This window comes from Cylas formicarius, unplaced genomic scaffold (genome assembly GCF_029955315.1).
Source record: "Cylas formicarius isolate icCylForm1 unplaced genomic scaffold, icCylForm1.1 PGA_scaffold_9__14_contigs__length_23061073, whole genome shotgun sequence".
In the NCBI taxonomy this organism is placed as follows: domain Eukaryota; kingdom Metazoa; phylum Arthropoda; class Insecta; order Coleoptera; family Brentidae; genus Cylas; species Cylas formicarius.
In genome coordinates, this window is record NW_026844365.1 from 2,566,727 (window position 1) to 2,586,038 (window position 19,312).

The window sequence follows — 19,312 nt, forward strand, 5'->3', positions numbered from 1 at the left end:
AGATCACGGTTCCGCCGCCCAATGGCTCCAGGTCTGCAACTCCTGGAACAGGGCGGCGCCGGGGCTCTCCGTCGTGTGGAGCTGCCGGTGCGCGAGCAACTTGTAGTTTTTGGCCACGTAGCCGTCGTCCACCCCCTTCTGGATCAATTTCTGGCACGCGACCAGCTGGATCTCGGGCGGCTTTTCCGCGACGAAGGTACCTATGAACGCGATGCCCAGACTCTTCGAGTTGTACCCCAGCGTGTGCGCCCCCTCCGACGTCCAACCCCTGCCCTCGTACGCCGCGCCGTCCCCTCCCACCAGGAAGTTGTACCCGATGTCCCACCAGCCGCGGCTCTCGATGTGGAACATTTGGATGGTCCTAACGTGCAGGATGCACTGGCCGTGGGAGGAACAATTTTCGGTGGCCGTGTGCTGGATAATGACGTAAGGCACGGGAGTGGGCAGGGCGTTGGGCTTTTGCACGGGCGGCTGAGCCAACCACTCGATGCGGCTGAATATGTGCAGCTTGCTCGCGAGTTGGGTGGAAACCGTTAGACCTGGAAATTGCGAGGTTACGCGGGCCGACGGACGACGAGAGTAGTATTACTGGGCTCGTAATCGACGGGATTGATGACGTCTTGCTCGTGAGTGTCCGAAACGGTAGAACCGCGCGCCTTCTCGGCCGGGCGCTTGAGGAAAAGGACGGACAGCAAAACGAACAGCGACAGGAGCACGACGGCGAGAAATATCGCTATTTCCAGCGGACGCCGCTTGGAAGCGTTTTGGAGCCATATGAAGCCTGAAAACGTGAAAAGTACTTCCGCGAGTATTTTAATTTGAGTGGCGCCCTCTATCGGACCGAAACGGGGTTCGTTACATCACAGACGAATTCACGGATTAAGTCGACTTCGGCAGAAGAGAAGAGGTGCGATGATGAATTGTTAAGTGGTCTGTGGCGAAAAATGGTCTTGGCTTTGGAGCGAAGTAAAAATACTTTTTCAATTTTCTTTCTATTATTTTCTGAAAACAAATATTCCGATATCGTTTATGAGCGATCAGTTTCCCCTCCGACCTATTCTATCGCGTTTTATTTTACCGCCACCGGGACGACTACGCTAAAACCTAACCTCTTGGCGATCCGTCACCTCGGGGGGTTTCGGCCTCGTCCCGTTTACCGATTTCCGCGCCGTCTTCGACAAACGCCACGTTGTCTCTGCCGCCCGGCGATTCGCCCTCTTTGCCGTTAGGGTCCGCCAAAGTCGCGGACCCGTTCGCGTAAACCACCTGTTTGATGGTGACCGGGCCGTTGTACACGTTTTTGTCGCCAAAATGGACGTCGCTCGAATGGGCGACGACGACGTTATCGAAGCCGGGCAGTCGATCGGCATTTTCGTAACCTAGGTACTGGACGAGGCCGTTTTTCGGATCGACGAACTCATCGTCGCTGCCGAAATCTTCGTGGGCGCGAGACAGCGTCATCGCGCCTGATGCACATAGCGTGCCGCGAATTGCCGCGTTTGTTGACTAATTCGAGGGCACCAAAAGATCGCGACGACGCCGACCGCGTGACGTGTGAAACGCAAAAAAAATTCACTTGCGGAACGCAAGTCGACGTCTGTCGCCGAACTGCGAAGTTAATTTAAGATAGACGCCAGGATTATGTTTACCTTGAGAACAAACCAATAAAACAGTTACATAAAAATAATAACAGGAAACGCTAAAAGTGATCCGTCGTAGTCGCGTCAGATGGCGCCGCACGCGTCGCGTATTTTTCCGTTCGATACACCAGTAGTTTCCGATTTGTTTTTTTCCGTGCCGTACACACCTCTGCTGTTGTTTCTCTCGAACGTTCGCAACCTTGCTACTACGCGCACGTCGCTATGCTTATTCGGAGACATTCTCGAAACAACTCTAGGTTTTTGGCCGCGAATAGAAAAATTATCTAGTTATCGGCGGTGGCAGTGGGTCATCGATTCATGTTTACACTTTTGTGTCCCGATAACAACACGACGCGTAATTAATAGTTATATTATTTATCGTAAAAGTTTGATTGTTTACAGGTTATTCTAATGTGGATTTCAAACAAAAAAAAGTTACTTTTTAATTATTCTGGTATTTGTTTAACATTAAGAACTAACCAACATTAATCGTTCCGAATCAACTATTCTTCTTTACTTATATTGCCCACGAGAATCGATTCCAAAAACAAACCTTTCCAAAGGGTTAAAAAATGCGAGTTTTTTAATAGTAGTCACAGGAATATCAAAATACTAAAACATGTGTTTACTTTGGATACATCAGTTGTTCGAGCATCAAAATTATCATGAAACTGCCTTGGAAATTAAAAATTAACATAATAACTACAAGTACACTCCCTTTTTTTTATTACGCCACTCGTCCGCAAATTTGGGAAAGAATGCCTACGTATACTCCCATCGTGTTTTACACCGTAAGCTGAGAAAGTGCCACAGAAGTTTCGATGTCAACAGAGAGCTGGTTATACGCCCGTGGGCAAGTCGGCCAGTGGTCGGGTGACCCGTCGCACCTTGGCCTAAACAGAATATAAAGAGCGGACATCACTTTTTGTGTTTTTCTGTCGTGCAAATGTTACCTGTTATTTGAAAATAAGAAATCTCTAAATATTGCGTTTAAATCATTTACTTACAGCCACCGAACCCAAAACATTTCATTCAATACCGTCATGTTTTTAGGATGAAAAATAACGCGTCGTTCGCACAATATAAAATGGCAGCGAATCGGGCCTCGCTATTGGTCGACGAACGTCGAATTTATGTCGTTGGTTAGATTTCGGTCGTGTTGTTTGAAAAGCGGTCGAACTGAAAACTCATTATCCGGGTTTTTTGAAAATATGAAATTTGAAACTGGGAACTAGTTGTTTGAAGCGTTGTGGTTAGAAGTTTGGGATTCATTTTGGTTAAGCAAATTGTGGATTTTATAAAGATATTGTACGTATGTATCAGCACGCAGCTCTTATATTTGTTTACACGCGAACCGGAAGAAATGCAATTAGCATGTAACAATACATATAAAATAGATATGATTCCGTTTTAGGTGATTTCTGTAACTTTTATTCATTCTTTCAAATGTCACTTAGTCCAAAATAATACGCAAAAAAGTAAATAAAAATTATATTTTCGCAGAGGAAAGCGACTAACGCGAAAACTGCCTCCGGTCCCTACCGCCCTTTTTCTTGCCCTGCTGCCTGTAGATGACGTTTTTTCTGACCCCACTTTCCGACAGAGAGTTCATGTTCTTGTAGTAGCCGAATCCGCCGCCTCCTTTCCTCGTCTTCTCCAACCTCTTGACCTTTTTGGCCGAGACGTTGAGGTCGACCGCGGGCGGCACCTTAAATCCGAACGACTGCGCCACTTTAGTCAGGTCCAGCGTGCTCACGTCGAATATCAACTTCAAATGGTGAGAGTCGTACGCCCTGACGTACGCCTTGAACGCCTCTTTGGCCGACAAATTCAGGTAGTAATTTTTGCTGATCAAATTTTCCAACTAAAATGACACGCGTCCCGATATAACGAGTTACTTACACGAGTATAGCTTTACCTGCAACTGGATATTGGACACTTTATTCCAACTGATCTCGAACTCGTTCAGGGACACTTTTGCCTGCTTGAGGTACCTCAAGAATCCCAACTCTTCGGGCCTCAATATCAGCAGCGCGTGGCCGCTGCCGCCCTCCCCTCTGGCCGTGCGACCCACCCGGTGGATGTACTCTTTGGGATCGTCCGGCGGATCGTACTGCACTATCCAGTCAACCGACGGGATGTCCAGACCTCTCGCCGCGACGTCCGTGCAGAGCAACGTGCCCGACTCTGCGTTACAGAACTCGAAAAATGTCGTCGTTCTCTTCGTTTGCTTTTGTTTTCCCTGAAATCGTCGAGTTCCAAAGGTATAACTTCAAATATCTCGGGCACCCTGCACGATAGAGCAAATCCGCAAATACGAAAATCGTAGCTCTCGACGCGGTCTACACTACTGCCTAAACCCAATCGGCATATTTTCCACGAATTTTGATGTACGGCTAATGATTTACCCTCGAAAAGGCCCGGATCTCCCGCGTTTCCACATTTAAGAATTTTTCCATACCGTTTTCAGATCCAAATTTTAAGTGACGCTGCGCATTGCCTAGTATTAGAGTGCAAGAAAATTTGGAACTAGTAATTACAACTGTTAGGATGTTATCCGGCTTCAAAAATTTTCCAAAGTTCAGTTACTAGTAACAACGAACATACTACTTGTTTCAAAAAAAAAAAAAAAAACTAATTAATGCTGGTCAATATAATTTAGTTACCTTTTCAATTAATTTAGATCTGTCAAACATTTAATTAATTCATTTAATGCCTGGAAGAAATCCACAAATTAGGAAGGAACATTATATTTTGGGGGATTCACTGGGTTTTGGAGCCCTTGTTCCCCTATCGGATCAATTTTTTCGTGACCACCTTGGAAAGCTTCATCTGGTAATAAAATAACCACTCATGCCTTAATTGATAGCTTAGGAAAACCCCTTTTCAATGAACATAAATTTCGTTGCCTTATTGGGGCACCCAGTACACCACAACATACAGACTTACGTGAATGCACATGACCGGTAGATCAATGTAGTTCAACAGCTCGTTATGATACTTGACCGACATGCACGAGCTAAAGAAAACCATGATTTTCTTCTTCCTGTTCTTTTTCAGGAAAGTAAACAACACGAGAAATCGCTTCTCCGAAGGACACACTATGTAGCCTTGTTCCAAACCAGACACAGTCGCCTGATCCTTGGTGTCGTCCACCCCCACGTACATGGGCTCCTTTTTTAGCGCCAACGACGTCAGGGATTCGGTTTTCTGCGTCTGGGTCGCGCTAAACAACATCGTTTGTCGGTTTTCTGAAAAGTCCATTATTTTGTGGAATAAATTAAGTTTCAATGAAACGGTCGCTCACTTGGTAGCAACTTCACTATCTGCTTCATTTCCTCCTCGAACCCGATGTCCAGTATCCTATCGGCCTCGTCGATAATTAAACACTGGAGATTTTTGTAGAGGAACTCGGCGGTGTTTTGCATGTGGTCCAGCAATCGGCCGGGTGTGGCCACTAAAATATTGACCCCCTTCGCGAGTTTTTGCGCTTCGCTTTGCCTACTGGCGCCGCCCATGACTAATCCATAAGTGTGATGATGATACTTCATGAGTTCTTTGAGCACGCCAAAGGTTTGCATCGACAGCTCCCGCGTAGGAGAAATTATTATAACCCCGGTACCTGGAAATGTTCTAATATGGAGGTTAGTTACTAAACAACGTCGGAAATTACCATTTCTAGGCATAAATTTCGCCTTGTATATCAGTTCGATGGCGGGAATGAGGAACGCGAGAGTCTTACCCGACCCCGTCTTGGCTGAGCCGACCAAATCCCGCCCTTCGAGCAGGTGCGGAATGCTCTTGGCCTGTATCTCGGTCATCGTTGTAAATTCCATGTCCGCGATAGCTTTCAGGGTGTTCTCGCAAACTTTGCCCTGCAGCGATTCGAACTGGCAGTTGCTGAGGATTTCCAACGCGACGCTGGAGCCGGGCACTGCAACGTTTAATGTAATATTGAACTCTCACGGCGAATATTACAGGTATTACGTTTGATTTCATCTTGTTCGTCTAATTCAATTGCGTTGCCCGACATGGTTGCAAATTCACAACTATTCACAACGCATCGAGGTCTGGGACAGAATCGTGATCTAAGGTTACATTTCATTGACGAAACCAGAGATTATTCTTCTTCTTCCTTGCTTTTATTGGGCAAGTCTACCATAAACATCGCCAATAAGCAAGGATGATAGATTGGGATAAGTTATAAAGTCAAGTTCATAAGATTTATTGACATTTTACATCTTAAGAGGTAAACTATAAACAAATACAAAAAATATACATTTAAAGAGCGGTGCCTATATCACAAAGGAACATAAAAGCTAAAGGTTTCCTTAAACTAGAGATAAATGCAAAAAGTTATCAGGATAACTCAAATGTTCCGACATCCACTGCAATGGAGTGTCCAGGGGCGGAAACATGCCGTGAGTTTTTATCTTTGCTGAAAGGAAATATGAATTCAGATTTATTTATTGACTAATAATTGATACTTACCGGTCGAGCCTGAATCTAATATTTCACGGACTAAATCTTGTAACGTTTTCTTCCTACCGTCATCGGTCACGGGTTTTATCAGTTTTTGTTTGTAGCCGTCTCCCACGTAACACCTAAAAGGAATGTATTTGAAACACTCGGTCTCACCGGAAACTTCCATTAATTTTCTGTTGACGGTCCAAAATTGATCAAATTTATCTGAAACGAACGAAAACTGTTAGTTCTCCCGTTGCCATCAGCATGCCCTACGTTACCGTTTTGAAGCCCCAACCATAACTGATTGTGGTCCTTTTTTTGCATGCTCGTCACAATTTGCCCCCTATGTTTCAAGACGTCTGCTTCTTTTAAGCAGGACATAAAATGCGACTCTACCATTTCCCTAAAATCACAAAGTATAGCAAATGAAGCGTTTCCGAAAGTACTCTTACACTTACTTGCTGCTAAATCTGTAAATTTGCGTTTCCGGAAATTTATCAAAATGCACCGTCACGACCCAAGGGAGCGACTCGCCTTCTGCATCCACAATCAGATCGTACAGCACCCCGATAGGGAGGTGCCACTTCAAAGGTTGTCCGTTGTATTCCAACCACATTTCGTGTTCTTGTTTTTCATCGGATACGTATTTCAAGAAGTGCTTCCTAACTTTATCCGTCACGAGAGGAAAATAACTCAATCTAGATACCATTAAATAGAAAGGGTCCGGCTGTTGTAGCGTGGCGACTTCGTCTTGAGTGAGTTTAAAACAGACCGGTAACTTGCCCTCCCATACTTCGCGTAAAACTTCCCTGTCGTTCGCCATCGATTTAATCCCTTAGTTAACAATCCAATTAATTTCTAGCCAAGACATTGAGGTTATGTCACAAAATTGATTAGACGCACGGATTAATTTCTCGACGTGCTATCCACAGATAATTTTTGATTACACACTAGCAATAGCTACTGTGGTGGCGGAGTTTGCCAGAATCATTCGGCCAATCGCTCAGAGGGAACGTAGTTTATTGAAAATAAGGAAACTTGGAGAAAAAAAAACGTCCGTTTATTCGGTCTAATTATTTCAAGACTTCAAATCGGAGTACTGCGAGACTTGGTACTCTAACCAGTTCGCGTGATCCGCCACTCTCGTAAACAGGGCGTTTTGTTCGATGTTGCACGTATCCTTTTTGTAGGAGTGACTGATACTGACAATGCCGATGACGTAAAACCTGTGGAACTCGTTCTCGAAGGCGAACGCTCCGCCGCTATCCCCCTTGCATACGCTCCTGCCTGCGGGCAAGAATACGACCCAAGGTCAAAGGAAATAATTTCGAACGCTATCGTTGAAACTTGTTTGTTTAGCTCGCGGGCCGAAGTTTCGACTCACTTTTGTTATAGAAACCGCCGCACATTTTATCGTAGGTGAAAAACCTGTCGACCCACACGGGCGGTAAGGTGGCCTTGCATTCGTCGATGTTCGTGTAGGGCAGTTCCAGCTTCTTCAGGGTGTCGGACGGGACGCCGTCCGCTTCCGTGTATCCCCAACCGGTCACCTGTAAGAACGATAAGAAAATAGCGACGCCACGATTACACAGATCGCCTTTCGAGAACCGAAAGTCGGTCATAAGTCGCGAGATGGCAGCAGTTCATGAAATTGAAACAATGTTGCCAGTGCTGATGAGCATCGCCTCAGTTACTGTGTTAATAATTGGCGTCAAGTCGGCGTATATTATTGTCTGCAGCCATTTTTTTGAAGTTAGCTGAAACCCCGGGGTAGTTAGTTATGGTTAAGCTGTTTGATGCAACAGTTAGTTGTAAGAAATGTATTTTTATCGTGTGACGTGTCCATCTACAGACGCTTACGACATTGTGGACAGTTGTTTTTAACATTCATTTTATGTGTTTTGTGATTAGTGACTTTTTCAAAGTGATAAACGGTTTTAGGAAAATAATATTATAAAGACTGATAGTGACAGCAACGATGTGGAGTTGACGGCACTTCTAAATGTATATATGGTCATCACAACAAATCACAGCAATTCAGAGAGATCGGATTAACATTGTTTCCTTGCGAATTGAAATTTTGCCTGGAAATCGGCACCCACTATTGGGTCGAAAAAAAAAACACTTTCCATGTTAAAACGACGGAAACAATTCCTTACCACGCCCAAGTCGTTGTAATGGACGGTCATTTCCGCCAAATTCGTGTAACATATCGGCTGGATCACCTGTGATAAGGGAATGACCCTATTCAGTACGAGTATCGCCATGTCGCCCAAGTAATTCTGATTACTTCCGCCGTATTGCGGATTGACCAAAATCGTCTTGATCTACAACAAGGTTGAAAAACTGTTATTTTGATCTGTAAACTCATCCCACTATCTGAATAGAATGACATTTTTGGACACACAGTCGAAATTTATTTATTCATTTATTTGTAATGTAAGTACGTACGTCCGCGTATTCTACAGTCTTGTTATCTCTCTCGTCCATGTATCGGTTGTAGTATTTCCCGGCCGCGATTTTGTAAATGGCGGTGTCACGAGGTCTGCCCTTACTGTCCGTTACGCAATGCCCGGCTGAAATTAATACAAATTAATACAAATGTCGTCTCGTTATTCTTTATTATATCATTATATTTGATTCAAATTGGTAAATTCATGACGAAAACAGACAAGCAATTAAAAGGAACATCCTGTATATTTTTTACTCTAACGTTCGTAAATCTCAAACAGAACATAAAAGGTCATAAAGTTACCAAATGATACATATAATTAATTAACACATTAAAAGTAATTTCAGTTTTCTATTTGGCAGGGCTGTCATTATTTTGCACGGCCTTTGCACCATTTTTTTTATCGAATCTTTCGAAATAATGAAAGCGTTTTTGAAAAAAAAAATGGGACGAACATTTTTTAAAATAAATGAAGACGCGGAAATTGGTGTTACGATAGCCAACGGTCTCAAAGATACATGGGCTGATAATTTTGATTTTGTTGATGATTTACGAACGTTAGAGTAAACAATATTCACGGTGTTTCATTTTAAAAGAGTACATTTTCCTCATATTTTCATAAACTTTAAATTCAATTGTATTTTCGTTTTTCTCCATCGTATTCAGTTGGAAAAATGGTACCGTTTGCTTGCTATTATTTACCCGTAAGGACCAAATTTTGAGTGAGCATCGATCCCCCGCATATGTTCCTGTAGGACCCGGACGGCGATTTCCTGTAAATGGCAATCGTCCACGGGAACTCGCCCGCTTCTATTTCTTTTCCGTCCACCAAAAGCGGTATTGCCGTCACCCGTTGCTCTCCGCATACTGAAAAACCTTATTAAGTCAGCGACGCACGATGAAAGCAATAGTTTCCGACTAGGGTGATTTTCACGTCACCGCGTCACCACGTTTACCCTTTTCAGTTGGTTTCGAACCTTTTGCGTTGCAGTGGCTAGAAAACCCAGACAATACTAAACGCGAAGAAGATCAGCTTGCAAAACGAGAGTATAGAATAGCATAGAAGAGAAGTGGAAAGAAGAAAATATAGAGAAAGTTGAGGACTCTTCGGAATGTGAGAGCTGATCTGAAAAGGGAAATGTTCTCACCAATATCATCCGAAAGATTTTACCGATACTTCGGAAAAACCTGACCGACAGGCAAGCTGATTGAACAGCACGATAAATTGGCTCTAGAAGTCAACATTGACAAGGCCTACGACTAGCAATGTTACAAACCGTCAAGCACTGCAAAGGACACAAATGCCTAGGAATGAATATCTTCCAATTCCGGACACTGGACGAAACGTTCAAGGAAGAAGAACAATAAAAAGAAAATTAAAAAACGAAAGAACACAAAGAACAAGAGCCGCAGAGAAGGAGACGGGCGGCCGGAAAATCCAGACGATAAGACACGACATTATCGATGGCGTTAGAACCCAACAATTGGTGCGGTACGGACATATCCAGGGAACGCAACGAATACCAAAGAAGATGCTTGGAACCCACAACAAAGAAGAAAACAGAGAGTTAGTGTAAACGTGGTGAATCAGCAACATGTGGAACAACAATTATTATGTGTTAGTTTGTTAGAAGTTACAGTTGCTGCGAGAGCGAACTTACCCCTGGTAACATTTTTTTCCAATTCGCAGCAAAACAAGCCCGGTACCACAATAGACGAACCTTTAACTTCAAAAAACACATTCGTCTCATTTGACTTCGACAAGAACCTCATTCTTACCCCTTTCCAACGTCTGCACTGTTAGGCTTGGGCTGGTAAAGTCTGTTTCGGGAATATTCGTTCGTTTCTTTTCGAAAATCGCAGTTATATTTCTAGCACAATGTTGTTTATCTGATTGTGTGTGTCTAGTGGTTAAAATTTAAAATTGGATCAGACTAAATTGATTTCTGCCTCAGCCGTTTTAAGATACCGTCTCGTAGGGCTGGCCTGTCCGCAAGTCTTCGGCGAAAGAATGAACCGCATTTAAAAATAATAACTTCCAGAAATATCCTTTATTTTCGATATAATATCCAATTTACATTAAATAAGTTCTCTGTCACGTATTCGTCATACGTTTCTCGTTCCGTTTGATTTATGTGGACCGGGTGGTAGCTTTGCCAGAATTCGTGATATTTTACGCGTTCAATTTTCTAGTTAGAGCTGGTTAGTTTTGGTTAGTTGCCGCCGACGTAAAAGGTGAGCGAATTTTAACACTAACCTGAATAATTATTTTGATTTCCGACATTTTTCAAACGGATAACCTATTGTGAACTTAATGATTGTCAGCATGTTTCCATCGATAAATTATTAAAAAGGTTAAGTTGTTGCCGGCTTCACTTGACAGATAAATAATTGACTTGACAAAAAGAAGAAGAAAAGCTTCGTAAAGTTTAGAAATAACAATTCTGTGTGATGGGCTTGGTTGTGTGTTTTACAAAATGATGCAATTATTGTAACGATGCCACTTTCAGTATCGTTGTTTCGACAACACCGTGTCTTTATCAAATGTCATTTGATAAAGACACGGTGTTGTCGAAACAATTGTCATGTCAAAATATATAATTTCGTGAAAATCCGAATTTTTAGTTCTTATTTATTTTGATAAATGGATTTTCATCAAGTAAAAGTTCAATTATAGATTAGGACCTTTATATTAAACATAGGTTTTCAGGATTGCAAGTTAAACGCTTAGCGGTTAGTTTATAAGAAAGTGATGCTTTATTTAAGCTCGATGTGACAAATAAATACGAATAAAACACCTACGTGTCGGGGTTATCTTAGAGACGTGAGAAATCGCGAATCTTTTTTGTCAAAGTGAATACGGCCATCCCCAACCCGGATATGCCCGCCATATTTGCATCGTCACCTTCCAACAGTGACGCGTTTAGAACCGGAATCTTTCGCTCCACCTTTGAGATCGGCGGCCGGAACACCGGAAAAATCCCGCTAATCGTCCGGGAAGTAAATCGCGTCCGGATCGAACGCCATATTGTAATTGACGTTGAGAGGGTTCGCGGGAAAAATATTAAATACGAAATAGATATTGAAAACTCTCTGACCTACTACGCACTCCGGTCTGTCACCGTCCCAGAGTCCGTTTTCGAGACAGTACCTGTTGAGTTTGACGCCCTTGGGCGGCTCGTAAAACCTGGAGCACTTGAACGTCAATCTGGTGCCGGCGGTCGCCTTGTCGCACGGCACCTCCGACCCGCTTTCCGCTTCCGTGCATTTTAGGATCGTCGTTTTGGTGCTGTAGTACGGCGGGCAAAGTTCTACAATTACATTTTATGAGTTTGAGGAGTGAGGATTTTTGAGTGGATGCGTAGTCGCTTTATTCTTTATGTTACGATATCATTCCTGATGTGATGGTTTTACAAAGAAACTGTACGGCGGGCAAAGTTCTACAATTACATTTTATGAGTTTGAGGAGTGAGGATTTATAAGTGGATGCGTAGTCGCTTTATTCTTTGTGTTACGATTTTCTAAAGAAACCGTGATATTACGATATCATTCCTGATGTGATGGTTTTACAAAGAAACTGTACGGCGGGCAAAGTTCTACAATTACATTTTATGAGTTTGAGGAGTGAGGATTTTTGAGTTGATCCGTAGTCGCTTTATTCTTTGTGTTACGATTTTTTAAAGAGACCGTGATATTACGATATCATTCCTGATGTGATGGTTTTACAAAGAAACTGTACGGCGGGCAAAGTTCTACAATTACATTTTATGAGTTTGAGGAGTGAGGATTTTTAAGTGGATGCGTAGTAGCTTTATTCTTTGTGTTACGATTTTTCAAAGAAACCGTGATATTACGATATCATTCCTGATGTGATGGTTTTACAAAGAAACTGTACGGCGGGCAAAGTTCTGCAATTACATTTTATGAGTTTGAGGAGTGAGGATTTTTGAGTAGATGCATAGTCGCTTTATTCTTTGTGTTACGATTTTTTAAAGAGACCGTGATATTACGATATCATTCCTGATGTGATGGTTTTACAAAGAAACTGTACGGCGGGCAAAGTTCTACCATTACATTTTATGAGTTTGAGGAGTGAGGATTTTTGAGTGGATGCGTAGTCGCTTTATTCTTTGTGTTACGATTTTCTAAAGAAACCGTGATATTACGATATCATTCCTGATGTGATGGTTTTGCAAAGAAACTGTACGGCGGGCAAAGTTCTACAATTACATTTTATGAGTTTGAGAAGTGAGGATTTTTGAGTTGATGCGTAGTCTCTTTATTCTTTGTGTTACGATTTTCTAAAGAAACCGTGATATTACGATATCATTCCTGATGTGATGGTTTTGCAAAGAAACTGTATGGCGGGCAAAGTTCTACAATTACATTTTATGAGTTTGAGGAGTGAGGATTTTTAAGTGGATGCGTAGTAGCTTTATTCTTTGTGTTACGATTTTCTAAAGAAACCGTGATATTACGATATCATTCCTGATGTGATGGTTTTGCAAAGAAACTGTACGGCGGGCAAAGTTCTACAATTACATTTTATGAGTTTGAGGAGTGAGCATTTTTGAGTGGATGCGTAGCAGCTTTATTCTTTGTGTTACGATTTTCTAAAGAAACCGTGATATTACGATATCATTCCTGATGTGATGGTTTTACAAAGAAACTGTACGGCGGGCAAAGTTCTACAATTACATTTTATGAGTTTGCGGAGTGAGGATTTTTGAGTTGATGCGTAGTCGCTTTATTCTTTGTGTTACGATTTTCTAAAGAAACCGTGATATTACGATATCATTCCTGATGTGATGGTTTTACAAAGAAACTGCAATCAAGAAATTGTCTAATTTTTTTAGTAAAAATATTAAATACAGTGTGCCCTACTTAATCTTTGTTTATAGTTCGATTTTGATTTTTTTTTATTGGACAGATTTCTCATGAACGCATTAAAACCTCATGTTTATTATTATAATTGTTACTTTTTGATGTCAAATATCGAAGGGCTATTGGGGATTTCTTTAAGAATAAAATGTCAACGAATCTTTATTCAGGACTACTTAAAACCTAACTACACTAATTTCCATTAAGTTCGCTTAAGCAATACTCGTGTGGAATGTTTGTTTACGGCTTTTGATAATTCTTTTTTGCTGGAAAGAGCTTACTAAAGAGAAATGAAACGGTTTTTTCGTATAGCATCGACTAAAGTCACTACTAAATGGAACTGCTTTTTGAAGCAGAATATCGAGAAGCATTTTCATTTTCACTATTTTATATGTGATATTAAGATTTTACAAATTTTAATTATAAAAATTTCAAAACAAACAAAAAAAAACAAAGATTTTACATTTCTGAAGTGGGACACACTGTATAAATATTCGACGTAAAAGATAAAAAAAAAAGTGTGCGGGAAATTCCGAATAAGCGTCAATTTAAGATATATATTTTTAATTTCAAAGGTCACCTCGTCGAATAAACCCCGACGTACATACGTACTTTCACAATGCGGCATCTGCGTCAAACTCCATCCGTTTTCTTTGCACTCAACGATCTCCTGATCCCTCACCGTCGACAACCTGTAGCCCCCGTTACACGTAAACTTGATGAGGGAGCCGATCCCGACCCTTTGACCTTCAGTCCCTTTAACGTTGTCGCGGGTCCACTGTCCGTCGGTGGGTTGCGCGGGGGTCGTGCAACCGCTTTTAATAAAAAAAAACGCATTATCAAAATGCGATAGGCGGAAGGTGGAGAAAAAAGTTACCCCGATGCGCCATCTTGGCCGCCGGGCGTGACGGGCGGTGTGACGACTGGACCGCACAGTTTTTCGTCTTCGTCTGAATTGTCCAGACAGTCTTGTACGTTGTTGCAGCTGAAATCGGAGGATATTTTTGACATTTGAAACACAGTACGGCCACTTGGAAATTGACGAAAATGAAAATAATTTACAACTAATCAAAAAAAATAGATGACACGACGGATGCCGGCTATGGGAGTAATAAGTATTCTCTTAGCTCATCTTAGCTTAGAGCTAAGAGCTAAGAGCTAGAGAAGTATTAAAAAATATAATTTTTTAATACTTCTTAAACAAAAAGGCCAAACATCCCAAAACGATGGATACTTTTCCGACTATTGCGCTTCATTAGAATTATTCAGTGACTTACGGCGCGTCTCGATCCACGCACGCTCCGTATGCGCATTTGAAAGAGTAGCCCGGACAGTAGATGTTGTAGCACAGACTCTGGGCTTCGTCACTTTTGTCCTCGCAGTCCGCTACGCCGTTGCATTTTCCGTCCACCTCTATGCATTGGCCGTTGTCGCATTCAAACTGGTCCGATCTAGAAACCCAAAGAATAGACCGCCCAAAAGTACAGGTTTTTATGAGCAAGACGGACTGCTCGAGCACCGATGGCACAGTTCGACAATCTTTAAATTTTTGAAAATTTCGATTCTGTGTTACTTAGGCCTCCTAAATCTGATAAGCATTTTCCCCTGTCACGTAAGTTTTTTTTATATCAAAATTTAAAGACTTAATAAGTGTTATAAATCTTTAATGAGAAAAAAGCAACTTACCTGCAATAGATGTTACCCTTCTTCTCTACCGGACAGTTTTCCTCGTCTGAGTTATCCTTGCAATCCTTAACGCCGTTGCATTTTTGGTCGCCGCCGATGCAAGCCCCGTAAGCGCATTTAAATAGATAACCGTAACAGCTGGAAGTTAAAAAAACTCATATATATCGGGGCCTAGCCAAAACAAACCTAAGTATTGCTTCGCAGAAATATCCTGTTATGCTGATGGCTCAAAAACTCAAGAAGGAGTAGGAGCCGGAATATATGAACCCAGGACGAAAAGGAGAATCTCTATTCCAGTGGGTAAGCTAGCGACAGCGTTCCAAGCAGAGGTCACTGCACTAGAACACTGTGCAAGAGAAATAAAAGCGAGGAAGATCCGTAACAAATCAATTGCAATTTACACCGATAGTCAAGCGGCTATAAAGGCCCTGCAATCTAATAAAATAACATCCAAGTTCCGAAGGGTCGTCAATGCGCCTGATTGGACCAGAACCCTTTTGTGGGGTGGCCAAACCCGTTGCAAAAACAGCCATCAGGGATTGGATGGACCGAGAATCCCGACGATGGTGGAGGGACGTGCCGGGGCAAAGACAGGCCAAGGAATTCCTAAGAGGCCCATCGGCCAATTTTAAGCTACAATAGGAATGCCGTAAGAATAATGGTAGGTCTGCTGACGGGCCACTGCAGGCTTAAGAGGCATCTAAGCCTGATGGAAGAAAAGTGGAAATGGAAGAAAACACAGAACGTAGATTCTGTCAGGAAGAGGAGGAAACAGCCGCACACGTACTGTGCCACTGCGAAGGCCTAGCGAGAGTGCATGGGCGATACCAAACCAGAGGCAGACAGCTATGCGAGGGAGCCATTATCGAAGTTGTGGAGTCTGGTTAGAGAGACGAACCTGGATAAAGCTCTACAGCTATGGAGAGAGTCACAATATATCCTCTGGGTCGCAGTGACGGACAGGCTGATTGCTAGCTTTCCCAACTGTTAATATGTTAATCTGTTAGCCAAAACAAACCAAGAAATTTTATTAACATTCTTCTCATCCACTTGAGCAAAATATCGCGATAGGATATGCCTTCTTTGTCTCGTCGTTTGGCGGCTGCCATCATTAAGTGTTGTAATTTGTGGTGTATGTATAGTTTTTTCTTGATTATTTTTGTATTTAACAGACCGTCTTCTACAAAGTGAGTGTATATTGGATTTATAAGTTTCATGTGGACTTTGAATTTTCTCTTGCTTCTCTGACGATGAATAATGTTTATTTCAGGGTTAGAAAATATTTTTTGGTAGTCTCGTTTCATCAATATTAACAACAACGTCGCTGTAGAGGTTATTTGCATTGTTTCGTACGTGAGATTGTTAGGGAACATTACCAACGCTTGCCTTTTTCTTCCCGTCCATACTTACGGTATGTCCTTGCAAATGTTCTCGTATTCATCGCTCCCGTCCTTACAGTCCTCTACGCCGTTGCATTGTTTGTCCGGATCGATGCAATCGGGCGTCGTTTTGCATTGGAATCTATCCGAAACAAATAATTACACTTGAAATGAGTGCGATATCACAATGTAGTTCGATAACGAGACCGATTGACCTCTTTAAATGCAATCGAATCTATTTGCGAAGTTCTTGTCATTCCAAACAAACAAATTTAGGGGCAGACTTATCATCAGGGTGCGATTTTTGTTTGTATATTTTTTGCGGATCCTTTTAGTAATAAATTATAAAGCAGTTGTGGATAATGCCAGATAGTGGAGGGCTCTAGGAGATATTAAAGATACTGAAAAAAGAGCGATATTGATATGAACATAAATGAAAATGTCGCATTTGCATCGCATTACTATAATGCGATTTTTGTCTATTCCGTCGTGGTTGGTATTACCATTTACCTATCCAACTTATTTTCAGTCGTACACAACGCAAGGCTTCTCGAAAGATTCACCGATTTCCCGGATCGCAAGGGTTTACACACGGAATCCGGGATCCCACGTTTAGTGACAATGGGAAAGTTCTCAATTGCCATTTTGGTTTTTCGTACTAAATCGTTTACCTAAATAGGAAAATAAAATAGAAAAAAAAAACAACATTTAAAACAGAATAGAACCGAACCTCTAAATTAATTAAAAGAGCAATGAAGTTTATCACATGTGTATGCGGGAGCAACTTTCAGCAGCTCTAATTTCAACTTGGAGTCTTCAAAACAAATAATATCGAATTTCGTCACTGGATATCTAAATTTTAGGAGAACGATAGTTAGGGTGAATGAAAAGCGGAGCTCTTTCTGTAGGTGCTTCAAGGCCTTCATGATTTGTTACGGTATTGTCACACCAAGCATAATTAAATTGACTCGACTGTCATAATACCCTCAAATTGCTCGCTAACTATTTTATACTTTATTATTATTATACTTTTGCTAACTCGCTTCACATATTCAAATATCTAAAGAAAAAGAAAAAAAAAGAAATCCGTATCAATTTGTTTGGGCAAACCATTAAAACCTTTGTCCTTGTCCGCTTTCGTCTTGGAGTTTCATTTTAAAAATTGTTCTTTCTACGCTACGCTACCTACGTCCACTGTTTTCCGGGTCTGACTTGGATTATACGGGCGAATTATGAGGCATTTCGCGAATAATTTGTAAACAGTGCGGTAAGATTAATTTCTAAGTATAACAATTACGTGCCAACGTTAAAACGCTTTTTTATCGTGCATTCGATTTTATCTTACCCTCCGGTACAGTTGCCGGCTACTTGCTGGACCTCGTGAGATTCCTGCGGCCAAACCCATTGTCTTCTTATTCGGCCCGACACGCTCGCGCCCCAACCCAAACCTGCAACTCCGATTTGTCCCTTTTGACTCCGTTGCCCAGCATTCACTCAAACTTACCGCACACAAAGACCGCGATGGCACAATAACAACCGGCGGTCCTCATTTTATTAAAATGTGTCCGTCACGATATAGTCAATTACAAAGATTACCGCGACGACCGACGACGCAGACTATTCGCGAATCCGATTTTATTCGAATTCGTCGAAAACTCGTCGATCTGGTTGGCGTCGCTGGCGGTTAGGCGGAAATCCCTCGCGCAATTATGCCGAGAAAGGCTGTTTTTCGGCCTAAGGTCAATGACGTAACGCGTGCGGCAGGGATTTACCTCAGGATTCTCGCGTCGCACTAGTCTCTGGTTTTTTTTTCGATCTTCTTCTGTTTCTATTGAACGTTGGGGATCATTCTGTATTTTGGAGACCGCTGCGCGAAATAACGGTACTTCTCGCCCCTCAAGTGTTAGAATATTTATAGTATTACGTCATATCCGACAAGACCCCTTCACAAAGTTGGGGTGAGGAGATAGAATTAAGGTCTTTATGCAATGTTTTTTTTGGTTTACGATAAGTTACGATAAGTACAAGACGTAGTTGTCGAACCGGGAGGATTAAATTCGATTCTGCCTCATTACATTGTTTTATTTGATTATCCTTACGGAAGTATTCCAGTTTTCGCAGCTCTACGCTGTTTAAGATCTCGGTCGTTGTATTTAGTCCAAGAAATCCCATAAACCCACATTGGCCGGTCTAACAAAGGTCAGCAATTTAATCCATTTAAACTTAAAGTCACAGTCAGACATTCAATTTTTCAGTTATTTATATCCAATTATTTTCCTATATTTATGGATTTAGGCCGAGTAAGTGTTAATCGGTTAATGTACACAAAACATACTGAAATAAGAAAAAAGCACTGTTGAAAAAATCGAAATAAATGGATCGACTCTGAATATTAAAAAACGCAACGGCAGTTGGGAATTCAAATATGGTTTTTAATAAAAATAATTAACAAACGTTCCTTGTTAAGTGACGGTGTACACAGCTGCCAATGTTTAGATTGTAAACTATAAGCAAATACTGGAAGAATCGTTATCTCGTGTGTAAAATATCGAAAAAACGTGATTCTCTTCTGTTCGGGGGTCGACAATGGTCGAAAGCGCTTTAAATTCGTCTTAAATAGAACTAACATGGGCAGATATTTACTGACGCACCACTACTTTCTTTCGAAAAATATCTTTTGTTTCAGAATACTTAATAATTAATAATAAATAAATAATATCGTTTCGATTGAAACTATGTCATTTTTGGACAATATCCCCGATGAGTCCATTCAAACTGTTAGGTGGGATCGAAACATTCTCAATGGG

At 41.7% G+C, this 19,312-nt stretch overlaps 4 protein-coding genes across 4 annotated transcripts; all 4 read right to left on the reverse strand.

The window, feature by feature from the left end:
- Positions 1 to 3: 3 nt before the first annotated feature.
- On the reverse strand, positions 4 to 1,673 carry LOC132707911 (peptidoglycan-recognition protein LC-like). Its single transcript, XM_060679933.1, has 3 exons — positions 1,110 to 1,673; positions 590 to 781; positions 4 to 539 (listed from the first exon to the last, which is right to left on the reverse strand). The coding sequence occupies exons 1-3, from the start codon at positions 1,459 to 1,461 to the stop codon at positions 4 to 6; spliced, it is 1,080 nt and encodes a 359-aa protein (XP_060535916.1). The 5' UTR covers positions 1,462 to 1,673.
- A 1,352-nt stretch (positions 1,674 to 3,025) lies between these two features.
- LOC132707910 (probable ATP-dependent RNA helicase pitchoune) lies at positions 3,026 to 5,739 on the reverse strand. Its single transcript, XM_060679932.1, has 6 exons — positions 5,628 to 5,739; positions 5,314 to 5,574; positions 4,948 to 5,262; positions 4,590 to 4,891; positions 3,559 to 3,882; positions 3,026 to 3,504 (listed from the first exon to the last, which is right to left on the reverse strand). The coding sequence occupies exons 1-6, from the start codon at positions 5,671 to 5,673 to the stop codon at positions 3,154 to 3,156; spliced, it is 1,599 nt and encodes a 532-aa protein (XP_060535915.1). The 5' UTR covers positions 5,674 to 5,739; the 3' UTR covers positions 3,026 to 3,153.
- A 110-nt stretch (positions 5,740 to 5,849) lies between these two features.
- LOC132707912 (autophagy protein 5) lies at positions 5,850 to 7,046 on the reverse strand. Its single transcript, XM_060679934.1, has 4 exons — positions 6,566 to 7,046; positions 6,386 to 6,510; positions 6,132 to 6,329; positions 5,850 to 6,078 (listed from the first exon to the last, which is right to left on the reverse strand). The coding sequence occupies exons 1-4, from the start codon at positions 6,928 to 6,930 to the stop codon at positions 5,972 to 5,974; spliced, it is 795 nt and encodes a 264-aa protein (XP_060535917.1). The 5' UTR covers positions 6,931 to 7,046; the 3' UTR covers positions 5,850 to 5,971.
- A 95-nt stretch (positions 7,047 to 7,141) lies between these two features.
- Positions 7,142 to 18,291, reverse strand: LOC132707909 (modular serine protease-like). Its single transcript, XM_060679931.1, has 13 exons — positions 18,010 to 18,291; positions 17,851 to 17,953; positions 16,537 to 16,647; positions 15,127 to 15,264; positions 14,718 to 14,891; positions 14,318 to 14,425; positions 14,053 to 14,255; positions 11,658 to 11,870; positions 9,262 to 9,426; positions 8,559 to 8,683; positions 8,267 to 8,434; positions 7,492 to 7,657; positions 7,142 to 7,394 (listed from the first exon to the last, which is right to left on the reverse strand). Exons 1-13 carry the CDS (start codon positions 18,053 to 18,055, stop codon positions 7,186 to 7,188), a joined length of 1,929 nt encoding a protein of 642 aa, XP_060535914.1. The 5' UTR covers positions 18,056 to 18,291; the 3' UTR covers positions 7,142 to 7,185.
- Between the last annotated feature and the right edge of the window lie 1,021 nt (positions 18,292 to 19,312).

Coding starts and splice junctions, on each gene's coding strand:
- LOC132707912 (XM_060679934.1), bottom strand. CDS start 6,930: ATGGCGAACGACAGGGAAGTTTTACGCGAAGTATGGGAGGGCAAGTTA. Junction 6,511..6,565: donor ATTTACAGATTTAGCAGCAA/GTAAGTGTAAGA, acceptor TTGTGATTTTAG/GGAAATGGTAGAGTCGCATT. Junction 6,330..6,385: donor ATGGTTGGGGCTTCAAAACG/GTAACGTAGGGC, acceptor CGTTCGTTTCAG/ATAAATTTGATCAATTTTGG.
- LOC132707910 (XM_060679932.1), bottom strand. CDS start 5,673: ATGTCGGGCAACGCAATTGAATTAGACGAACAAGATGAAATCAAAC. Junction 5,575..5,627: donor CGAACAAGATGAAATCAAAC/GTAATACCTGTA, acceptor TAAACGTTGCAG/TGCCCGGCTCCAGCGTCGCG. Junction 3,883..4,589: donor TACCGGTCATGTGCATTCAC/GTAAGTCTGTAT, acceptor CGACGATTTCAG/GGAAAACAAAAGCAAACGAA.
- LOC132707909 (XM_060679931.1), bottom strand. CDS start 18,055: ATGAGGACCGCCGGTTGTTATTGTGCCATCGCGGTCTTTGTGTGCG. Junction 14,256..14,317: donor GGCCAAGATGGCGCATCGGG/GTAACTTTTTTC, acceptor TTTTATTAAAAG/CGGTTGCACGACCCCCGCGC. Junction 11,871..14,052: donor GCAGATGCCGCATTGTGAAA/GTACGTATGTAC, acceptor ATGTAATTGTAG/AACTTTGCCCGCCGTACTAC.
- LOC132707911 (XM_060679933.1), bottom strand. CDS start 1,461: ATGACGCTGTCTCGCGCCCACGAAGATTTCGGCAGCGACGATGAGTTC. Junction 782..1,109: donor AGGTGACGGATCGCCAAGAG/GTTAGGTTTTAG, acceptor TCACGTTTTCAG/GCTTCATATGGCTCCAAAAC. Junction 540..589: donor TCCCGTCGATTACGAGCCCA/GTAATACTACTC, acceptor CGCAATTTCCAG/GTCTAACGGTTTCCACCCAA.